This window comes from Hyperolius riggenbachi, chromosome 5, assembly GCF_040937935.1.
Source record: "Hyperolius riggenbachi isolate aHypRig1 chromosome 5, aHypRig1.pri, whole genome shotgun sequence".
Taxonomy (NCBI): Eukaryota; Metazoa; Chordata; class Amphibia; order Anura; family Hyperoliidae; genus Hyperolius; species Hyperolius riggenbachi.
Genome location: NC_090650.1, coordinates 242,735,904 through 242,757,287, shown reverse-complemented (window position 1 = coordinate 242,757,287; position 21,384 = coordinate 242,735,904). Strand labels below are relative to the sequence as shown.

At 42.1% G+C, this 21,384-nt stretch overlaps 1 protein-coding gene across 1 annotated transcript in view; it reads left to right on the top strand.

Annotated features, from left to right (window-relative positions):
- The window catches only part of LOC137518634 (cadherin-9-like), a 232,326-nt gene that overhangs the window by 147,805 nt on the left and 63,137 nt on the right, over window positions 1-21,384 (top strand). The window contains exons 6-8 of the mRNA XM_068236736.1: window positions 3,628-3,815; window positions 6,247-6,500; window positions 9,625-9,761. Coding sequence (XP_068092837.1) covers window positions 3,628-3,815; window positions 6,247-6,500; window positions 9,625-9,761 — 579 coding nt within the window. The remainder of the gene's footprint in view (window positions 1-3,627; window positions 3,816-6,246; window positions 6,501-9,624; window positions 9,762-21,384) is intronic.

Below are 21,384 nucleotides of genomic sequence, written 5' to 3'. Positions count from 1 at the left end.
GGCCGAACTCGAACATCACCCGAACAGGGTGATGTTCTGCAGAACCCGAACAGTGGCGAACACTGTTCGCCCAACACTACTGTTGTGGCCATATCTCTGCTACTCATTACAGTGGAGTAGTATACAATAAACATACCTAGAGGCAGTGTTTTTTAGGATAGCTAGTAGGAGTGCAACTTGGCCTTAGGACAAAGGTCAAAGGGGAAGTGGCCTGAGGTAGAGCATATGCTTGTCAGAAAAAGTGAGTTTTGAGAGAGTGTTTAAAGTGGATCCGAGATAAACTTTTGCCAGGTAGTGGCAAAAGGAGGAGGAGGAGTCCGAGTAGCAGAGTGACGCGTTGAGGCCGGGCAGCGGGCGGTTCAGCGGTAGTACCCTTGTGGTACTTCCGCCCTTTCTCTGACCTCACGTCCTCTGCATACGAGGGTACGCGTGACGCGTACCCTCGTATGCGTCATCACGTAGAGGACGTGAGGTCAGAGAAAGGGCGGAAATACCACAAGGGTACTACCGCTGAACTGCCCGGCCTCAACGCGTTACTCTGCTACTCGGACTCCTCCTCCTCCTCACTCCACTGCCAGTGCCAGGCCAGCCACCAAGTACTATTTAACTTGCCTTAAACTTTTTTTATGGGGAAGCTGGCAGAGGGGGGAGCGCTAGCGGAGGGGGTGGGGGGAATTTCCGACCCCCCCCCGCGATCGGGGCATGCTCCCCCCTTATGCCTGCGACCCCATAGGGGGGCCGTATTGCGGCATGTTCGGGCGAACAGGGCCCTGTTCGGCCGAACAGGGGCCCTGTTCGGCCCTGTTCGGCGGCCATTCAGTAGTTCGGGGCGAACCCGAACTTAAAAGGCCGAACACCATCAGGTGTTCGGCCGAACTCGAACATCACCCGAACAGGGTGATGTTCTGCAGAACCCGAACAGTGGCGAACACTGTTCGCCCAACACTACTGTTGTGGCCATATCTCTGCTACTCATTACAGTGGAGTAGTATACAATAAACATACCTAGAGGCAGTGTTTTTTAGGATAGCTAGTAGGAGTGCAACTTGGCCTTAGGACAAAGGTCAAAGGGGAAGTGGCCTGAGGTAGAGCATATGCTTGTCAGAAAAAGTGAGTTTTGAGAGAGTGTTTAAAGTGGATCCGAGATAAACTTTTGCCAGGTAGTGGCCTGTTTTATCTATGTGACATCATACATTGTTTTGCTATGCCTTATAATCATTACCCCTAAATGCCAGCTTAACTATATATTTTCAGCATGCTCCTTTCTGTGATTTTATTTATGCCATATAGGTAGATTTGTATGAATACTTGTCCTTATGTTTTTCTTTCTGCAAGCCATTATGTAACTGTAACGATTGTGGAATTATTTCCGTGGTCAGCGCACAGGATGCGCGCTGACACTGCGGAAATCCCCCACAAGCGTATAATCTGAGAGAACCCAGCAATGGTGCTATGCACCTGTAGAAGGGAATTCCTGCTGGCAGATGGAGCTGTGGAGAACATAGGAACAACACCTCTGTACTGCCACAGATGCCATATAGGAATTGTATGAGGGGAAGCAATGCAGGGCAAGATAGCCCTTAAAGAGAGAGAGCACAGAGACAGGATGTATGTGTGGACAATCTAGTCGCCACCCAGCAACAATGAACACACAACAGTGAAGACCAAGTGGGAAAGCAATTGCAAGAGATGGCGATTGCTAACAGCAACACAAGATTGAATAAGCACAGAGAAGGAATGTATGTATGTCCACCAATCTAGTCGCCACCCAGCGACGGCGAACACACAACAGCGGAAACCAAGTGAGAATGCAATCGCAAGAGATGACCATTGCTAATAGCGAAACAAGACTGAGTAAGCACAGAGAAGGAATGTATGTATGTCCACCAATCTAGTCGCCACTCAGCAACGGCGAACACACAACAGAAGAAACCAAGTGAGAACGCAATCCCAAGAGATGACGATTGCCAACAGGGAAACAAGACTGAATAAGCACAGAGATAGAATATATGTGTGTCCACCAATCCAGTCGCCACCCAGCGACGGTGAACACACAACAACGGAAACGAAGTGGGAGCGCAATCGCAAGAGTGGCGATTGCCAATAGAGACACAAGACCAGATCAGACAGAGCACAAGTGTAGCAGGAAAGACATAACAATAACAATGATCAGAACGTCAAGTAAAATAACAAACGCTAGCTAAACGCGAACACCGCACTCACAACACATTCACAACAGCAAACGCGTTTAAGCACGATCACCGTGCGTTAGGCGCCCAGTGATAAGCGTGCCACCCTAACTAACCAATGAAACTCAAACACAAAATAGAGAACACAAACGCTTGCTAAACGGTTACCTCACCGAGCCTACAGCAAGCGTTCGTACCAGAAAAGACAGACAGATGGGACTACCAGTAGCAACCGCTGCTCTGGTTAGCACCCCCAAGGTAGAATACAGTAGGAAGCACAGCCACTACCACTAGGGCGAATGCAATCCAAACAGATGGAGCAGCCAGTAGCAACTGCAGCTCTGGCCTACACTCCCAGACAGACAGAACGATTTCCTGTCGACCACCGCTGGCGACAAGACAATCGAGACAGAGAGACAGAACACAGCACTACAGATAATACAACCTGACTGCACTAGAAGGGATGCCTAGCGCAGTCCCAAGGAATACTCTAAGATAATCTTTAGCAAACAATAGCAAGGCTGATACTCCCGGTGTTAGCAGGAACAAACCATCATGACCAGCAAAGGACTCTGGGAGAACATGGTATTTATACTGCAAGCCTTCAAAGGAGGCAACTAGGCAATTTGCATGACAAGTATATGCAAATTCCTCAGCAGCAGAGCAGGTCTGAAACTTGCAAAGTGAAGACAGGTCTCTTTTCCAGAGACCTGCAGCCCTCAGACTTAAGGAATGGGAATGGTCAAACAGCTGTCTGCCTGTGCAGACAGCTGAGTGGATCATTACAGTAACTTATTGAATGTATTTTTTTTTATTAATATACTGTACTGATTAGCCATATCTGTTCAGTATCATTTTGTTTCTATACATGGAATCCTTGGGTCTTTGTGTACCTAGTGCTTATAACTATGGTCTGTTTGGTTCAATTTGTTTCTATAGCTTTCCTTTCCACAACCCCGGTAGCCCCTACCTACCTGGGATTTATTTTAATCACTAATTGTTTTTTTTTTATTCCCATTTTACTTATGGTTTTGTTCTTGGTAATTTTGTCACACCCTAACGCTTGAAAAAGGCTTGCGGGAACCTAAAACAGACTGGTGTTGTTACAAATGATTTTTGTTGACTTAATGAGGAACATTTGTGGAACAATTGTTGGATTAAACTATACGAGTTTATGTGTCTGCCTTAACAGTTTATTAAAATTCAATTCTTTTTTTGAGTTCCACCTGTACTCTCTTCATGAATTAGTATTATTTTTTTTGTACAACTGTTAAAAATAACTGTTCTTCAACAGGTCCTTTATACTATTCCCAAAAAATATGCCCTTGTATTTGATATAGTAAAGGAAAGACATGCATTATACATCATGATGACTATGACTGCTTTTTTTTAATCAATTGACATTTTTATAAAAACAATTTTCTTTGTTTAACTGCAGGTATTTACCAATTTATCTCATTGGAGTCCGTTGCTGTAGGAACTGCCATTGGCCGTATAAAAGCTAATGATGAAGATGTGGGCCAAAATGCGGAGATAAAATATAGTATTGTTGATATAGAAGCCAAAGACTGCTTTGAGATCTTCACGGACCAGAATACACAGGATGGTATCATAACAGTTAAAAAGGTTATGCGTGAATTTATTTTATTGTAATATCTTTTGTGATAGCATGTTAGTATTGTAAGATCTTTGAAGGATAGTTATTTACATTTCTTTACACTCAGAGGCATATCTAGAGGGGTGCAGACATGGCTCGGCGCCACAGCACCATGGGCACCATGTCTACCCATGTGCTGCACTGCCGTGCCTGCCCCCATGTCTCCCCGTCACTCAAACCTCAAATCAGTTTAGATCTATTATCTTGGGAACATGGCTACTTCATTTTTGTATGTAGGGCACACTTGGCATAGTGTTATAAAAGAGGACAGAGAGGAAATAAGAAAGTAATATAAAACACAGGCAACCACAACACATGTACATGGGAAAGGATGCTGGTTTTTGAGGGGGAACGCAATTTCAGTGTTTTCCATGCCCCTGCAAACACTATGCTGTAATTTATGAAGCCAAAGGGTTGCATATTAATACTAATATTCTATAGTCTGTCCATATCTGGTTTGAGAAATTATATGGTTTAACACTGAGCTAATAAATGAGGTTTTAGTGTATGTGAACAATTGCAAATATGACTTTAATCACTTGTGGTATGAAATTAATTTAACTTGGTTTAATTATTATTATTTTTTGTTTAATAACTTAATGCTACCAAAACTAAGTTAAGGTGTACCTGAGATGGGGTGGGAGGGAAACAATTTACATATTTGGGGTTTCCTCCAGCCCTTTTTGAGGCTGATCGGCGTTCCCTCGTTATCGTTCTCCGCCCGCTACCTGGAATGTCTGGAATATGGCCCTGAATGTCCTCCAATCAGCACAGGTGCAGTTGATGCAGTCCAGCCATGAACGCTCCCCTGTTTGCAATCCTGTCACCGCAAGCGTTCTGCATCTGTGCAGTAGTACTCCCAGCAATGAGAGTGCATGTCCGGGTTGTCTGGTCATGCACAGAATGCCCAAGACCAGAGGACTTTTGAGGCCAGATTCCAGATGATCCACTTGGTGGAGGAGGACGGTGGCGAGGTAGCGATCAGCCTGGAGGGGGCTGGCGGAAGCCTCAGGTGTAATGATTGGTGTCAGCTAACAGCAATTTCTGATTATTGGTGATCTGCAGTATCACCAATAATACAGAGGTATACCTGATTATATGATGATCTGCAGAATCACCAATAATGCAAGTATAACAATGACACAGGAGCTGATAAAGGATAGGTGCTTGGTGCAACAGTAATGGCGTAATAGAAGTCTCCTGAGGAGCGGGTGACTTAAGACGGTACTGCAGCCAGGGATCACCTGAAGTGCAAGTGACTAACACTGTACTGCAGCCGAGGATACCTATGGTAGGTGTAACCTGCGCTATTAACGCTACACCAAAGGAGCAGGTGTAGGCTACAGATCCCTCACCAGTGGCAGAGCCCACTGATGAGGATAGAGAGGTCAGACAATCCGAGTCGATAACTACCGGACAGATAAAGTACAGAAACAGAAGGCTGATTCAGTGTCAGTAACAGGCAGGGTCGGCAACTTGAATCAGATAGGCAGACGTACAATAACGTTTAGAGTAAGGATAGTCAGGAACAGCCAGAGTCATACACAGATACAAATAATAAACAATCCTAATCTTAGGTGTGAAGTCCTTGGTTTTGACACCTGGGATCTAGTCTAAGGTCTGAGCGCTAAAACAGAAGTATTCACGACAGCAGACAACTTGCTACTGACAAGCAAGTCCTATATATACATAGAGAGCTGCACAGCGCCGCCCCAGACCCTCAGACAGTCCGGAGACTAGCTGGAGTCAGCTGACTCCCCTTCTACAAGCATAAAGTTCCTGTCTCCTCGAGCGCGCGCGCGTAGCCCTGAATCTGTGAGCCAACGAGAATCCACCGCCTGTGCTGCACCGCCCGCCGGCGTGGTAGAGTCCACCGGCAGCGATGCGGAAACCGTCACCTGTGATGCGGTACCCGCCGCCACGTCAGTCCTGGCGGCGCTTCCGCTATCCCTTACATCAGGTATGTATAACTTTTCTCCCCCTCGCCGTCTCAGGTTTACTTTAAAAATGTATATTTTGTTTTACTTATTAAGAAGAAGCCTAGTATTAGTTAGCTCTATGCATAATGAAATAAATGAAGATAATTATTAAGTGCTGGATGTACAAAGAAAGGTTTTGAAGTTTACTTTCTTTAGAATAGTAGACAGAATGCTTGATATTATATTCTATGTATCAGTGTATCTAAAGCTGATTCTATTTTTTAACTTTTATCATCCTGTCAGACAGCTGTTCAAAGGAAAAAAAATCATTATTGTTGATATGATGCTTATGTTTATGCATGATTATCCCTCTGAATTCTTGGCTGCTCGTCATGTAATTAATGCTAGGTCAGTGATCCATATTTTCTGAAATATTAGGAACACTATATTTAATGACAATGCTCTTTCATTATCCCCACAGTTGCTTGATTTTGAAAGTCATGGAATGCATACATTTGAGGTTGAGGCTTCTAATACATTTGAAGATCCAAGATTTTCTCACCTTAGGTCTTTTAAGGACACGGCTATTGTGAAAATTATGCTGCAAGATGTTGATGAAGCTCCAGTTTTCAATAAACCTTTCTATGTATTTGAAGTAAACGAAGATGTCAAAGAAGGCAGCATAATTGGCCATGTATCTGCTCAAGATCCAGATTCAAAAAAGAATTCTGTAAAGTAAGTCAGTGATTCATTATACCGTTGCGTGTTTTGTTTGAAGAATGCATGTGATTAAAAGAAAACTGAAAGCACTCACTGAGCTAAACATTCAAAAGGTTAGTCCACTTTAGTATAAAAAATGTATATAATCACCACTCTGTAATGAAGCACACTTAATACTTTCAATTTTCTAGAGTGCTATAGAATACTGTCTCAGTTAAATTCATTTATTTTGGCTCAAAAGCTGCAAAATGCATAAGAAGTAAGGTGCAGGCAAGTTTTTTTATTTATTTATTATTATGTAAAATGCTCAATTAGAAAAAAAAATCTTTCTAGGTCAACTAGAGTTTTCCCTTCTACCCATCACATTAAATCTGCTCAGAATTATATAGCTGTGATATATATATATCCAGTATACCGTATATATGACTGGAGATATTCAAAGAGATCCACATAACTCCTAGATGATGCAGAATGATGTAATTCTATGCAGCTTAGAAATGGATCTATGAAATTAAGTTGAGGTGGGCTCTTATTGGTTCATTTTCAAGATGCAGACATTTGCCTAAGCATTTGAAAAATTCAGCATTAACTTGGAATTATTTGTATCTCATTGACCATCCCTTTATGTGACCTTATCAGTTTTGTTGTTGTTTTGGAAAAAGTAGAAGATATTAGATAACAATAAGGAACACTTATCAACCACATAAGCACTGCCTTCAGCCGATGGGCGGCGGCAAAGACTGGGCCTAAACGACCGCTGTTAGCCCATCGGCGGTGGCTCCTTATGTGGCAGCTGCCCGGGGATCGCACACATCCACCGGCAATAGGCTCCGCCGACCCGTGACATCAAACCGCCAGCCGTTCGGTACCGCCGGCAGGTTGTTAACCCCTCGATCGCCGCAATCTCTCTGTAAATGACAATTTTTTGATTTTTTTTACACACAATTGTCCATTTACAGAGATATTTCTCCCACCCAGCATGGGTATGTGTAAAAATACACCCCAAAACACATTATACTATTGTATAGTATGGTGATACCACATGTGTGACACTTTTTTGCAGCCTAGGTGTGCTAAGGGGCCCAACGTCCTATTCAAAGGTCATTTTGAGGCATTTGGTTTCTAGACTACTCCTCACGGTTTAGGACCCCTAAAATGTCAGGGCAGTATAGGAACCCCACAAGTGACCCCATTTTATAAAGAAGACACCCCAAGGTATTCCAATAGTTGTATGGTGAGTTCATAGAAGATTTTATTTTTTGTCACAAGTTAGCGGAAAATGACACTTTGTGAAAAAAACAGTAAAAATCTATTTCAGCTAACTTGTGACAAAAAATAAAATCTTCTATGAACTCACCACACTCCTAACGGAATACCTTGGGTGTCTTCTTTCTAAAATGGGGTCACTTGTAGGGTTCCTATACTGCCCTGGCATTTTAGGGGCCCTAAAGCGTGAGGAGTAGTCTAGAAACCAAATGCCTCAAAATGAAATGTGAAATCCTAAAGGTACTCATTGGACTTTGGGCCACTTAGCGCACCTAGGCTGCAAAAAAGTGTTACACATGTGGTATCGCTGTACTCAAGAGTAGTATAATGTGTTTTGAGGTGTATTTTTACACATGCCCATGCTGGGTGGGAGAAATCTCTGTAAATGGACAAATGTGTGTAAAAAAAATCAAAAACATCTAATTTACAGAGATATTTCTCCCACCTAGCATGGGTATGTGTAAAAATACACCCCAAAACACATTATAATACTCTTCCTGAGTACGGAGATACCACATGTGTGACCACTTTTTGCAGCCTAGGTGCGCTAAGGGGCCCAACGTCCTTTGAGCATCTTTAGGTTTTACAGGTGCTTACAATTTAGCACCCCCCAAAATGCCAGGACAGTAAACACACCCCACAAATGACCCCATTTTGGAAAGTAGACACCCCAAAGTATTCAGAGAGGGACATGGTGAGTCCGTGGCAGATTTCACTTTTTTTTGTCACAAGTTATCAGAAGAAATGGAAACTTTTTTTTGTTTTACTTTTGTTTCAAAGTGTCATTTTCCGCTAACTTGTGACAAAAAATAAAATCTTCTATGAACTCACCATGCCTCTTAGTGAATACTTTGGGATGTCTTATTTCCAAAATAGGGTCATTTGGGGGGTATTTATACTATCCTGGAATTTTAGCACCTCATGAAACCTGACAGGTGTTCAGAAAAGTCAGAGATGCTTCAAAATGGGAAAAATTCACTTTTGGCACCATCGTTTGTAAATGCTATAACTTTCACCCCAAACCAATAAATATACACTTATTGGATTTTTTTTATCAAAGACATGTTGCACAATAAATTTGGACAAAAATGTATATAGAAATTTTACTATATTTGAAAAATGTCAGAACAGAAAGTTAAAAAAATAATTTTTTTGACAAAATTCATGTCTTTTTTTATGAATGTAATAAAAACTAAAAATTGCAGCAGCAATCAAATAGCACCAAAAGAAAACTGTATTAGTGACACGAAAAGAAGGTAAAATTCATTTAGGTGGTAGGTTGTATGACCGAGCAATAAACCGTTAAAGCTGCAGTGGTCTGAATGGAAAAAAAGTGTCCGGTCCTAAAGGGGTAGAAAGACTGTGGTCCTCAAGTGGTTAATAAAGAATTAAATACATAATCGGGTGTCCTAATTTTTTCACATAAGTGTGTTCTGGTTGATATCAACATATGCCTATGGAAATGGAATATCAGCTAAAGAACAGGGACATCATCAATAAAGTATTTTCCTTAGAACAATGTTTGTTTTTTTGGTCTGGAAAAACATTATTTTATTATACACATGTCACACAACTAACATAATGTGCTGCAGTTGCTATTATAATACCAACTGAGAAAGAAAATTATACTCCCATCATAAAGCATACATTTAATAAGACCTGGGGACTGGGTTTTTTTCTGTATGCTGTCATATGATCTTAACACTTTCTAAAATAAAGTAAAATTATCAATGCCTTATACACAAAAAGTACCTATGAATTGTCTAATTATTATGAATAAGATACATGAATGTGAATAATGCCTCTCTTTTATAGCTTGTTTAGAATACCTTTTAATGCATATTATAATAATAAATCAGTTGCTCAATTATAGGTATAGCATTGACCGCAACACAGATCTCGAGAGGACGTTCAACATATACTCAGGAAATGGTTCTTTAATCCTCATCAAACCTCTTGACCGTGAAACAACACCATGGCAGAATATCACAATAGTTGCAACTGAAACAAGTGAGTTAATTATGGTTCACTATTCAATATCTTTTTTAAGCTGTCACAAAGCATCATTTATTTTTAATGCTTCATCAAATTAATTATTGATATCTGAAATGAAATATTCAGTTGACTGCAAGTTAAGCTTTGAAAACAATGTTTTTGATTGTAAACTATTTACATGCAAAAGAATCATGACTCTAAAATATCAAATACTCACTGTATTGCTCAGATAATTCAGTACACTTTTTACAACCTTTTGTTTTAAATTTTAAAAATGCTTGTGAACTGTGAGGTTGGGAAAATGCTGGATTCAGCTTTGCAGTGTCATTAAAACTAGCCTAACTTAGGAGCTTTGGTTATTTATTATATACAAAACATATGTCGTCTAAAATACCGCGGCGGTAACTAAGTGACAACAGACGCTAGAAGCAGATGACGTCACCGGATGTGAACCACTGCCGACCCGGAATTAGTAGCCACCGCTGCTGGAACTGAGAGTGGCGCTGTGATTGAACGGGAGGCAAAGAGTTATCGAGCTGCCGGCCAGAGCTCTAACTTTTACTGAGCTTATAATATCATTTTTTACACTCTGGATGGTCTACGTATGGCTGACCGTAAGAGTGTTTTTTTAACCCCCCATGCCTTAACTTTAAAAACAACCCCCTCTCATCGAACCATAACTGCCTCACCATGCGTAACCTTAACCACCCCCCACACCTAACCTCAAAAAACTCCCCCTGCCTCCATGCCTAGCCTTAACTGCCCTCCCATGTCTAGCCCTTAAAACACCACTCTCTATGCCTAACCTTAACCATTCCCCCTCATGCTTAACCTTAAATGACCCCGCTGCCAATCAAGTACTACTATGATAATTTTAGGGCGCTGCCATAAATGCTATCATAAATAGTGGCTATATTGTGAAATTAGGGAACCCTTAGTGTGAAATTTGCACTATTTATAATAGCACCTCATAGTGAACAATACAATCCACTTCTTTCAGTCGAGAGACAATACTGTAGCCCATAATGAGTAGCAACATGGCCAGCATAATTTGGAACAACTTGCATGTACCACTTTATTTGAACCAAAATGGGGATATGACATGTGACCTTTCATCTGATCTTGACTAAACCTTTAACATGAAGCTTAATTGCACAGATGGATGTTGCTTAATCCTGTTTGCGTCTAGTGATGGTCATGTCTAGGAGAACTCATGGAGAAGCATGTGATTTATTTGATCAGGCCAGCTGATAGATTTGCAAAGTTCTGGTTTGCTGTGATCACATCCTGCTTTAACACATGGTCATGATTAGCAAATCAGAGACTTACATATCTATCACCTGACCAAATTGATCACATTCTTCTCCATGAGGACTCTGGAATAAAGGGGCAGCCAAGCCTCCCCCTCTCCCCAGAGCCCTTGTCCAGTCCATGGACAAGGGGCTTTCCCCACCTCCAGTGCCCAAGAGGAGGTGGTGGCATCTGTTAGTCCCTTTTAAGTGGACCCCCAGATGCCCACACTCTCCCCAAGTGAAATGAGAATAGGGGTACTCATATACACCTTACCCAACAAAAAAATTCAAGGACAGACCATGGCTGCTATAACCAGTGATGATGATTCTCATTTAAAACAGTAGGCAGTGCAGCAGCAAAGTGTTCCAAACCAAGAGGAAAAATGTAACTAGGACGCTGAAGCCTTAAGCAAAGTGCAACTTTCAAACTCTCCCTCCAGTCTAGGCCTGCAACAAACGCCTGAATGGTCTTGACCTTTTTTTAGCTGCCCTGCTCAGAATAGATAACTGGCCGAATATTTGTTGTGTAGCCAATGGATCAGCATAGGGCTGAGTAATTTGGGATGTGTATTTAACTTCCACATTGAACAACTAGCCAATTGCAGTAGAGGCGGGGAATACTGTAGGATGGATGACTTCATGGATGAGGAGGAGAAACAAAGTTTCTGAAGGCAGTGAGGCTGACTGCGCTACAGTACAGCAGTACAGAAATCCTGGCCACGGGTAAAAACTGGGCTACAGGTGGCGGTGCTATAGACTGGACTGATTGGAGATGTTTGTTGAGTGCATTGGTTTGCATGCAGAGCTAGATACACATGTAGCATTAGGGGGAGACTTTTTCAGTCCATACAGAAGGCTTCTGAGCTAGAATGTAGGTACTCTGAGGCAAGCAGACTGAGATGCCAATACTCTGAAGCATGTGGACTGGCATGGAGATACTCTGAAGAAGGTGGACATATATTCCAGTACTCTGAAGCAGAAATGATGGGCTGACTGGTAGACAAAAGTTGGAGGCTGAAATAGTAAATGGTGGAGCAAACATTTGGTAAGCAATTTGGGAAATAAATATTTTTTCATGATTGTTAATGGTCCCGAAAACTACATTCTACCCGGATCTTTACAGGTCTGGAAGAACCTTGGGAATGTACCTCATTATAGGGAATTTCACATTGCACCATAGATAAACCCCCAAGAACTATCACCACATGTGTGAGCATAGTTACCTTCTATGTGGGACCTCACGATATGTTATTGTTAAATTTAAAAATGAAATATGTAATAAATAATCAAGATAATAATATAGGAATGTGTGTCCCACCTCTTCCTGTCTCTCAGCTATTGCTAGCTGTACTACACTAAAGTAATGGTGCAGTCTGTTTCGGAGCTTGTGGTCAGGGCAGCACAGACAGCATAAGATTATACACCAACTGCAGTGCACATCTCAGAAAACAGCTGTTGATCAGCTGTTTTGGAGACCTGAAAGTTCTATTGCGCTTGTGCAAAGTCAACATGGGCCTAGCGTGATGACGCAGGATTGCAGCATGATGATTGCTGAGGTCACGCTGACAATCTAGGCCATATTGATACCACACTGGTATTGTTCAGTTGGCAGAGCTATCTGGTGGTCTGCTCAACCATTCTATCTACACCAGCCAGCGTGGGGAATAAAAGATTAAAAGATGCTAGGGGAAAAGTGTGTTACATTTACTAGTGTTGTTTTTTTTTTGTTTTAGTTTTTCAATAAAATGTGAAATAATAATAAGATCAAACACACTTTCATGCAGGATAGGACCATTCTGTGTAAAGCAATACATTGCATTGAGAAGTTGACACGTTTAGCACTCATCTGCCCTTTTTAACCAATAAAGATTTTCTCTAGCATCTAAAATCACTAATTGTACCAAGAGCAAAAAGAAGATCATGATGATAAAAAGGCATTCCTTTCTCACTAGCAAATTCTTTTTATATGTTCTGCTTAATTGCTTCATGCAAACACATTTGCATGTGTCAGCAGTTTCCAAAGCAGAAAAAAAAACACTCAAAATAAGTTGTCCCTGATTAACTTAGCATCAGTATTAGTTCGCTCCCCTTAGCTTTAGCACATTTTTGCTTTTTGAGATCTGAAAAGGTATTATTCATGGGAAACAATTTCTGAATTAACCCCTTTATCAATTAAACTAGTGGTAAATGAATCACTCTTCTTAGAGCAGGCCTATGGCGTAATGTAGTTGTTGTGACAAAAATTGTTTTCACGTTACCATTTTCTTACAGGAAAGTAATTCTTAAACTAGAGCTTTAGATAAGGTATATCTCTTAACTGTACAGATGATCATTAAAGAGACACTGAAGCGGAAAAAAATGATATAATGAATTGGTTGTGTAGTACAGATAATTACTAGAACATTAGTAGCAAAGAAAATATTCTCATATTTTTATTTTCAGTTATATAGTGTTTTTTTTACAACATTGCATAATTCTCTAATATTTGCAGTTTACACACTACTTAGCTTTCGAAATGATTTTACAGAGAAGGCCAGTGAACCTTTGAACTGTCCTCTGGAGAGAAAAAGAAAATACAATGACTGACAGTTGAGATAACAAGCTTCAGAATACAGAGCTCTCTTCAACTTTGAAAGTCGTGGAGCTCAATGGCTCTTTTGCATAGATAACACCTGGAGTTTCTTAACTCTTCCTATACTGGAAACAATATTAGATTTATGTCTCTGTTCCTAATGATTTATTTCTTAGCTGTACTACACACACAAATCATATCATTTTATTTATTTATTTATTTTTTGCTTCAGTGTCTCTTTAAAGAGGTTTTCCTGTGAGGAAGTTCTGTTTTCATTACTGACTTATTTTACTGTGGATATCATCATTTGTTTTTACATGCTCTTAGCTGAGCATTGATCTCATAGTCATATAACACTTATTTTGCTTCTAAGCATCTGTTTTACATGATGAAGGGCTTCTTCTCAATGGTATGAGCACTCTACTGCTAGTGGTTTGTTAGATATTGCTGTCCCTTTTTCTCCAATGAAGATAATACAAGAACATAGAACAGATGATTAACAAATACACAACTTGACACAAATGTACAAAGCAGGATATCTTAAAGTGTACCTGAGGCAAGAGGAATAATAGGGTTTTTCCTTACCTGGAGCTTCTTACAGCTCCCTGTAGTTTGTCAGCTGCCTCGTTGGCCTCTTGGTCTGCTCCACTGTGCTGCTGTTACTTTGTTAACCACTGAGGACCACAGTGTTAAACCCCCCTAAAGACCAGGCCACTTTTTGTTAATTGGCCACTGTAGCTTTAAGGCCAAGCTACAGGGCCGCACAACTCAGCACACAAGTGATCCCCCTCCCCCCCCCCCGGTTTTCTACCCATCAACAGAGCTCTCTAATGGTGAGGTCTGATCACTCCCCCAGTGTTTATTTTATTTTTTATAAATATGTACTTGACCAAGATGGCGCTGTAGAGGTCGCCACGGCCACAGGGCTCCGGACTTTTATTTTTTTGTTTTGCCCCTGGAGTCACCCGCCTGCTCTCTTCCTCCCTGGTGGGGAGGGTGAGTGTGGATGGGGGCTTGCGGACAAGTTTGGTGACCTGCGGGGCGCACGCGGCTGGCAGACGGCCCCCAGCGGCATCACAGCGGTGTGTGCAGCTCCTGGCTCAGGGCAGTTCGGGGACTCCCTCCGCTCTGAGTCCGTGAGTCAACCGCCGGCTTTCTTCACCGCTGTCCTGGTCTGCAGTGGGCTGCCAGCCTGGAATCGCCAGAGCCGAACACCGCTCTCACCATCCTCCACGTGACTTCCAGGATCAGCTGAGCGGCCATCACCCACATGGCGTGACAGCAGGACCAGGCGCTGCAAGGCTCTTTGCCGCCGAGGAAATGCCCTCATGCTGCTACTGCTACAAGCCAGAGGAATCCGTCACTCCTGCGCCATCGGCTGCCGCCACCCACGTGGCCTGGACCTCAGCATCAGGATCTCCACCGCCGCCAGGGAATTTAGAGCCACCTGGAGCACGCGCAGGATGCCTCAATCCTCCGTCCAGGCTGCAGCGAAGGAGAGATGGGCAACCCCGCTTTTCTGCAGGGAAGATCATAAGGACCCTAGTGCAACACTGCCCAGGTGAGACCCCAAGCTGGACTGCTCTCTCTGTCCTCTGGGCAAGCGGAACCTGCTGGGGCCCTCCTGGTCCCTCAGCTGCCATTCTCTGCTCCACCAAATCGGCCCCAGCTGCATGCCCTTTGCGACCACCATCTTCATAGCAGGGCCCCGTGCACCCACCAGCTCCATTGCACAGCGCTGTGTGGCCACCGCTGCGGGTCATCCTCCTGGTTCCCACCGGGTCAGTCAACAAATCTGGCATCTTGCACTGGCTCCCTGCACTGCCATCATGGGTCCTCCCCTACTAAGAGGATATCAGATGAGCAGCTGCGGACCCATCACTGCGGCATAGCCAGCCAAACGAGACGCTAACCAGTCACACTGCACTGCCCAAGGGGCCTCACTTTCATTGTTCTTTTTCATCTTCGCAATCTTTTCTCTCTCTCTCTCTCTTCCCGGGGACGGACTGGAGGCATCTGATTCAATTTATCGCTGCAGAAGCGTTTTGAGTGCCATGGACGGCAGCGGATTCCCCTCTTGTCCGTTCTTCAGGGCCCATCTTTACGGATTCTTCCACCTTGACCTATGATCTGTATGTGCATTGTATTTACTGTAGGTAATAGCTGTATGTATCTGTAATGCACTGTATGCTTTTACTGTATCTTCTGTATATCTACTGTACCATCACCGACCCTGTTGTGCCAAAAGCAATTCCGGGTACAACTCACGTTGTACTTGGCGAAATAAATACATTCTGATTCTGATTCTGATTATTTTTATGAAAATGTTTCTATTTTTTATTTACCCCGCTCCCTCCCTCCCCCCGCCAGCCAATCAGCGCGATCGGCTGTCATAGGCTTCAGCCTATGACAGCGGATCACTACCGCATTAACAGAGGGGACAGCCGTGTCCCCAGGACAGCTCTGTCTTAGATCGCGGTGATGTACAGCCTAATTGGACGGCAGTTTCACTGTCTAACAGTCTCTGAGCGGTGATCGCCGATGGGATACTGAAGGCGGAGCAGAGCTCTGCCTTCCAAGCAGGGATGTGTGCGCAGCAGCGAGCGCGATCTCCTGCTAGCCCCATAGAGAGCCATTCATGCCACCGTGAAGCAGTCCTAGGGCTGCCACCATGTTCACACCAATTGTGTGGAGTGGTCGGCTAGTAGTTAAAGTCCACTATTAACTGCATATAGTACAAAAGTCACTGCTGCTTATCCCTCTGTTGCTGGTGCTGTGTGCAAATACAAAAGGGTGCTGGACAGTGTAAGAAGTCAGCACTCCTATCTTGGATATTAAATCAAGTCCTTTTATTGCAAATCTATAATTGCATGGCACAATATCATGAGAGCAGATCACTACTGACTGTTTTTACCAACCATGTGCCTCCTTGATTACCTTCCTGAGACCAGGAGCATTCTGAGCATGTGCAATTTGTACAGACTCATAATTGTGCAAAAGCAAAATGCTCCTGGCCATGGGGGCATGATCGAGGAGTTGCACGGCCCAGAACAGTGCATGTGCAGTACCTGGGTAGTGGACTTTAGTTTGGCTGCAGCAGCACAGTGGCTCAGACCAGGAGGATACCGAGGGCGCTGACAGACTACAGAGAGCTCAATGAAGCCCCAGGTAAGTAAAAATCCTCTTGTTCCCCTCGTCTCAGGTTTACTTGATGGATACATTATTATTATTATTAATATTGATTTCTAGATCATATTCCGTGGAGCTGTATAATGTAAGAAACGAACATGTGGTACATAATACAGACAAACTGAATACACCAGTATACAAAATACATAATTAGTGACCAAATACAGAATTGATACAAAATATAGAATTGATAATGACAGTGACAACAGTAACATAAATGTAGTAGGTAAGGTCGCTCTACCTCTGTTACCTGAAAGCAAGGTGCTGGAAGCCAATGCGGCACATCAGGATACAGAAGGAATAGAATCCGCACACCCGCAGGTAGAATCCAAGGGTTTTTATTTAATCCAATTCACAAAGGCAGTAAAATGGCTGACATGTTTCGGATCATATCCTTACTCATAGCCTGAATATACTGACAACTAGGTGGTCCATATATACTACCAAGGCTCCGCCCCAAGGTGTATACACACATGGGGCCAGGAGAACTTAAAGGCGCAGGACTGGAAACCTGCAAGGGTGTATATATATGGAGACACCACCATCACAAAGATCCTATGTACACAGAATACAGTAATAAAAATACAGTAATAGGAATATGAAGTACAAAGTACAAAAATACAAAATTACAAAAATACAAATACACAAGAATCAAAATTTAAAACGATATCAGTATATAAAATTAATATCCCACCTAGCATTAAGACCGTTCGGTTCCCTGGTACCCATCTGCAGGATCCAAAATGCCTCCCGTGTACGTAACTTCTTATAGAGATCACATCGTCTAAAGGGGGCAGTGACCCTCTCAATCCCCTGAAACGAAAAACCCTCCATATTGCAACCATGTTTCTCCCTGTAGTGTCTCACAACATTGCTAATGTTATCTGTCTTCCAGGAGGCCGCATTAAAATGCTCAGAGATCCTTTGTCTCAAGCAACGCGTAGTGCAGCCCACGTATTGTAAGCTGCAAATAGTACATGTGACCACATAGACAACAGATTTTGTACTGCAATTAATAAACTGTCGTATAGGGAAAGTTTTTTGATTAGCAACAGAGGAAACACCACGTGAAGAATGATGGTGGATACAAAAATTACAAGAGGAGAGTCCACATCTGTGTGACCCCAAAAGAGACAGCCATGTAGAACGCTGGGGTGCAGCATTGGATTGAAAAAGACTGGGAGAAAGGGTAGACGACAAGGAGGGAGCCCTTTTATAGGCAAATCTGCACCCTGGCTCTAGTATTTCCTGTAATTTGTCATCAGCATATAGTACAGGGATATATTTCTTAATCACCCCTATAACTTGATTATATTGTTGACTATAGGTGGTTGTAAAATTCAAGGGGGCAGCATTGGAATTCTGTATAATCTCAGGGCTACTTCTCAACAGCCTTGATCACAAGCTGTTTTTCTGGATCACGAGGTCGGATCCTGAATTTGTGATCGCCTCTCAATCACAAATTCAGTTCTGAATGCACCCGTGATCGTGATCCAAATCCGGTTCATGATCACGGATTTAGCCGTGATCATGTGCCGTGATTATTACCTGAATACCCGCCAATTTTAGTGATTAACAGCAAAGCCCCCTTACATGCTAGAAAAAACTAATTTCCAGGATATGTTAAGTAGAACAGTGGGAACAAGGGGAACATTTTTTCAAAAAGACCTTATAGTTTTTGAGAAAATCGAATTTAATGTTTCAAAGGAAAAAAGTATACATTTGAATGCAGTAAATGACAGTTAATGTATTTACCGCATTTACATGTATACCTTTTCCTTTGAAACTTCCTTTGAAATTTTAAAATCGATTTTCTCAAAAACTATAAGTTCTTTTTGAAAACAAAATGGTGTTTAAAGTATGTAAAGGGGCTTTCCCATAACCACTAAAGTCGGCGGGTTTTGGCGGGTTTTTAATCACAAATAGTTTTTTTATTTGAAACTTTAAAATTGATTTTCTCAAAACCTAAAAGTTCTTTTTGATTTGTTTTTATGTTGTAGCCACTTCTTACCTTTATAATCCATGCAATTATGGTGATTGTAGCATGTATGGGGGCTTTGCGGTTAACGGTAAAGTCAAATCCATGATCATGGCCATGATCACGGATTCTACATGCAATCACGGCTAAAATCTGAGTCGAATTCGGAATTCCATTTCAAATTTGATCATGATCATGGCGTATCTGGATTTTGATACTGCCATGGCCAGATTTACTCGAATTTGTGATCGGGGGTAGCCAAGAAACAATGTTTAGGAAACATTAGAAGCAAATTCAAAGATACTTTTGCCAGGGTTTCTCTACTCTCTATAGTACTGTACAAAAAACGCGTGGCCAGGGATTACCAGTTAAAAAGCTACATGTAGTGATGAGTCCAACGAGGTATAATGGTAGTCCCATGGCGGGGAGGGGGAAGTGACTCTTTAATCAAAATTGCAGAGGAGAGAAGACAGAAGAAATAAATGAAACAGAAGTAAGAAGTTGACAGATGAAAAATCAATAAGGAAGCAGATTTGTTTACTTTTTTATTTATTAATAGTTTTTTTATTTTTTATTTACACTAAATAGATGGTTACAAATACTACATTTACTTGTTTAGAGTGTGAAGACTGAGCATCATTATAAAAGGAGTCATCCAGACATGATGATAAGTCCCCCAATACCAATTCCCACATGCGTGGGCGTAGTTACCTCTGATTAGTAGAGGTGGGGATGAGCTACTTGTTCATCATGATATGGAAAGGGTTTTGTAGTAGAGGGGAAGAGAGGAAGGCTTTGCTATCCCTCTCGTATACAGCACCATATTATATGACATACAGGTATAGCATTAGTGTTTATACCTCTTTCTTCTGCCATCAACTTCTTCTGTATACTTATGTCTACATTCTCCTTTTTCCACCTCCAATCTTGCCTTAAGATCCACCCCTCCCCCGGATGGTGCTTCCTAACAATACTACCATTGCACTATGCCAGACCTGCTCCTTGCTAGTCATACAGTGTATTGCGCCCTGAAACTGAGTCCAACAACATATAGAGCTCCTATGCCAGGCTCCCCTGGCACCATCACTCCCTGCAGCAACAATGCTGACCTGCTAGGACCACTTCTACAGCTGCTCGCCAGCGCTATTCCCTATACTGTGAAATAGGATTTCTTTTTCTGAATAATTTTATCTAGCATTCTAAATTCCCACCTTGCCATAATACTGTATAAATCGTAAAATATTGAAACATAAGTTATACAAGCTAACCTCCTATGTAAGAAAAGAAGAAAAAAATAAGAAGAAACATTTTAGACTTAAAGAAAATATGTAGGTAAAATCTCAGGAATAAAACTTTTTAATGCCTAATTTAGGCTAAAAATAATGTATCTAACACATCTGAAGCTACACTGTCATTCTAAAAAGTTTCTTTCTACAGACTAGCACTTTGAAAGAATAGAAATATTTTGCAGTCATATAGGGTGGCACTTTGAATAGATTAAGCTCTTCTGGACCTTAATCTCTCAGTTGTATCAGATATCCGTTGATTTAGTCTTTACCTGAATATTCTGCAAGTTTTGTTTGATTATTTAGAAAGTTGGCTCTGTATATTTTCACAGCTCTGTATTTCAGATTTAACAATGAATGTCAGGATTTTGAGGGGGAAAAAAGTAGAGATCAACCAACCGCCCTATGCATGAGTGGAACTCTGAGTCCATTGAGTCTTTTTGCAGCAAAATACATTTTTCAATTTTGTCATATTTGTTTTTTTTTCTTCCCTTTTGATTTAAATGTTTTGCAGTTTTAACAATGTTTAATTGCTACACTGTATGTATTCACACAGATCTACAAGGGATAGACATAGGGCTTGATTCACAAAACGGTGCTAACTGTTAGCATGGCTGTTAGCACGGCTTTTCGTGCGTTTTCGCGTGAAAAACGTAATTCATGAGGAAAAATGGTTATCACATGAACAAAAACGTTATCACGGCAAAAATTCGGAATTTTCACGCACTAACGTTCCCGTTTGCGTGATAATGTGAATTGAGAGAGAGAGAGAGAGAGAGAGTGTCCAAGGAGGTCAGCAGCTATCACAGTAGCCCCTTACTGGGGGATGTGTGCACACAGTCAGTGATGCCCAATTCCCTCAGCAATTTTAGAAATGAAACGTAGTGTTGCAGAACATAGCTCTTTTTTATTAGCGCAAACACGTTATACAGCTGAGGTAGACAGTTTCGGTCGTCCCTGACCTTTCTCAATGCCAACAGGCAAATGAAATCAAACAGGTTAATATTAGATGGCCCGAACGGTTCGACCGCAAACTTATTCGCACAAATTTCAGTGGTTAGCATTTGCGGTGAACCGCAAGCTTTATGCGAGTTTGATCCACCCCCTGTACTACATCATTAGGCTCAACTTTGACCCCCTACATCACAGTCGGCAGACACAGGGCAGCCAATCATGCTATACTCCCTCCTGGAGCCCCCCCCCCCTTATATAAGGCAGCTACATCGGCCATTATCTCACTCGGTGTGGCTGTAGTAATTAGAGAAGGGAGGGGAACCTTCTGTAGACATAGGGAAAGCTTATTTAGGCTCTTGTTAGGCTT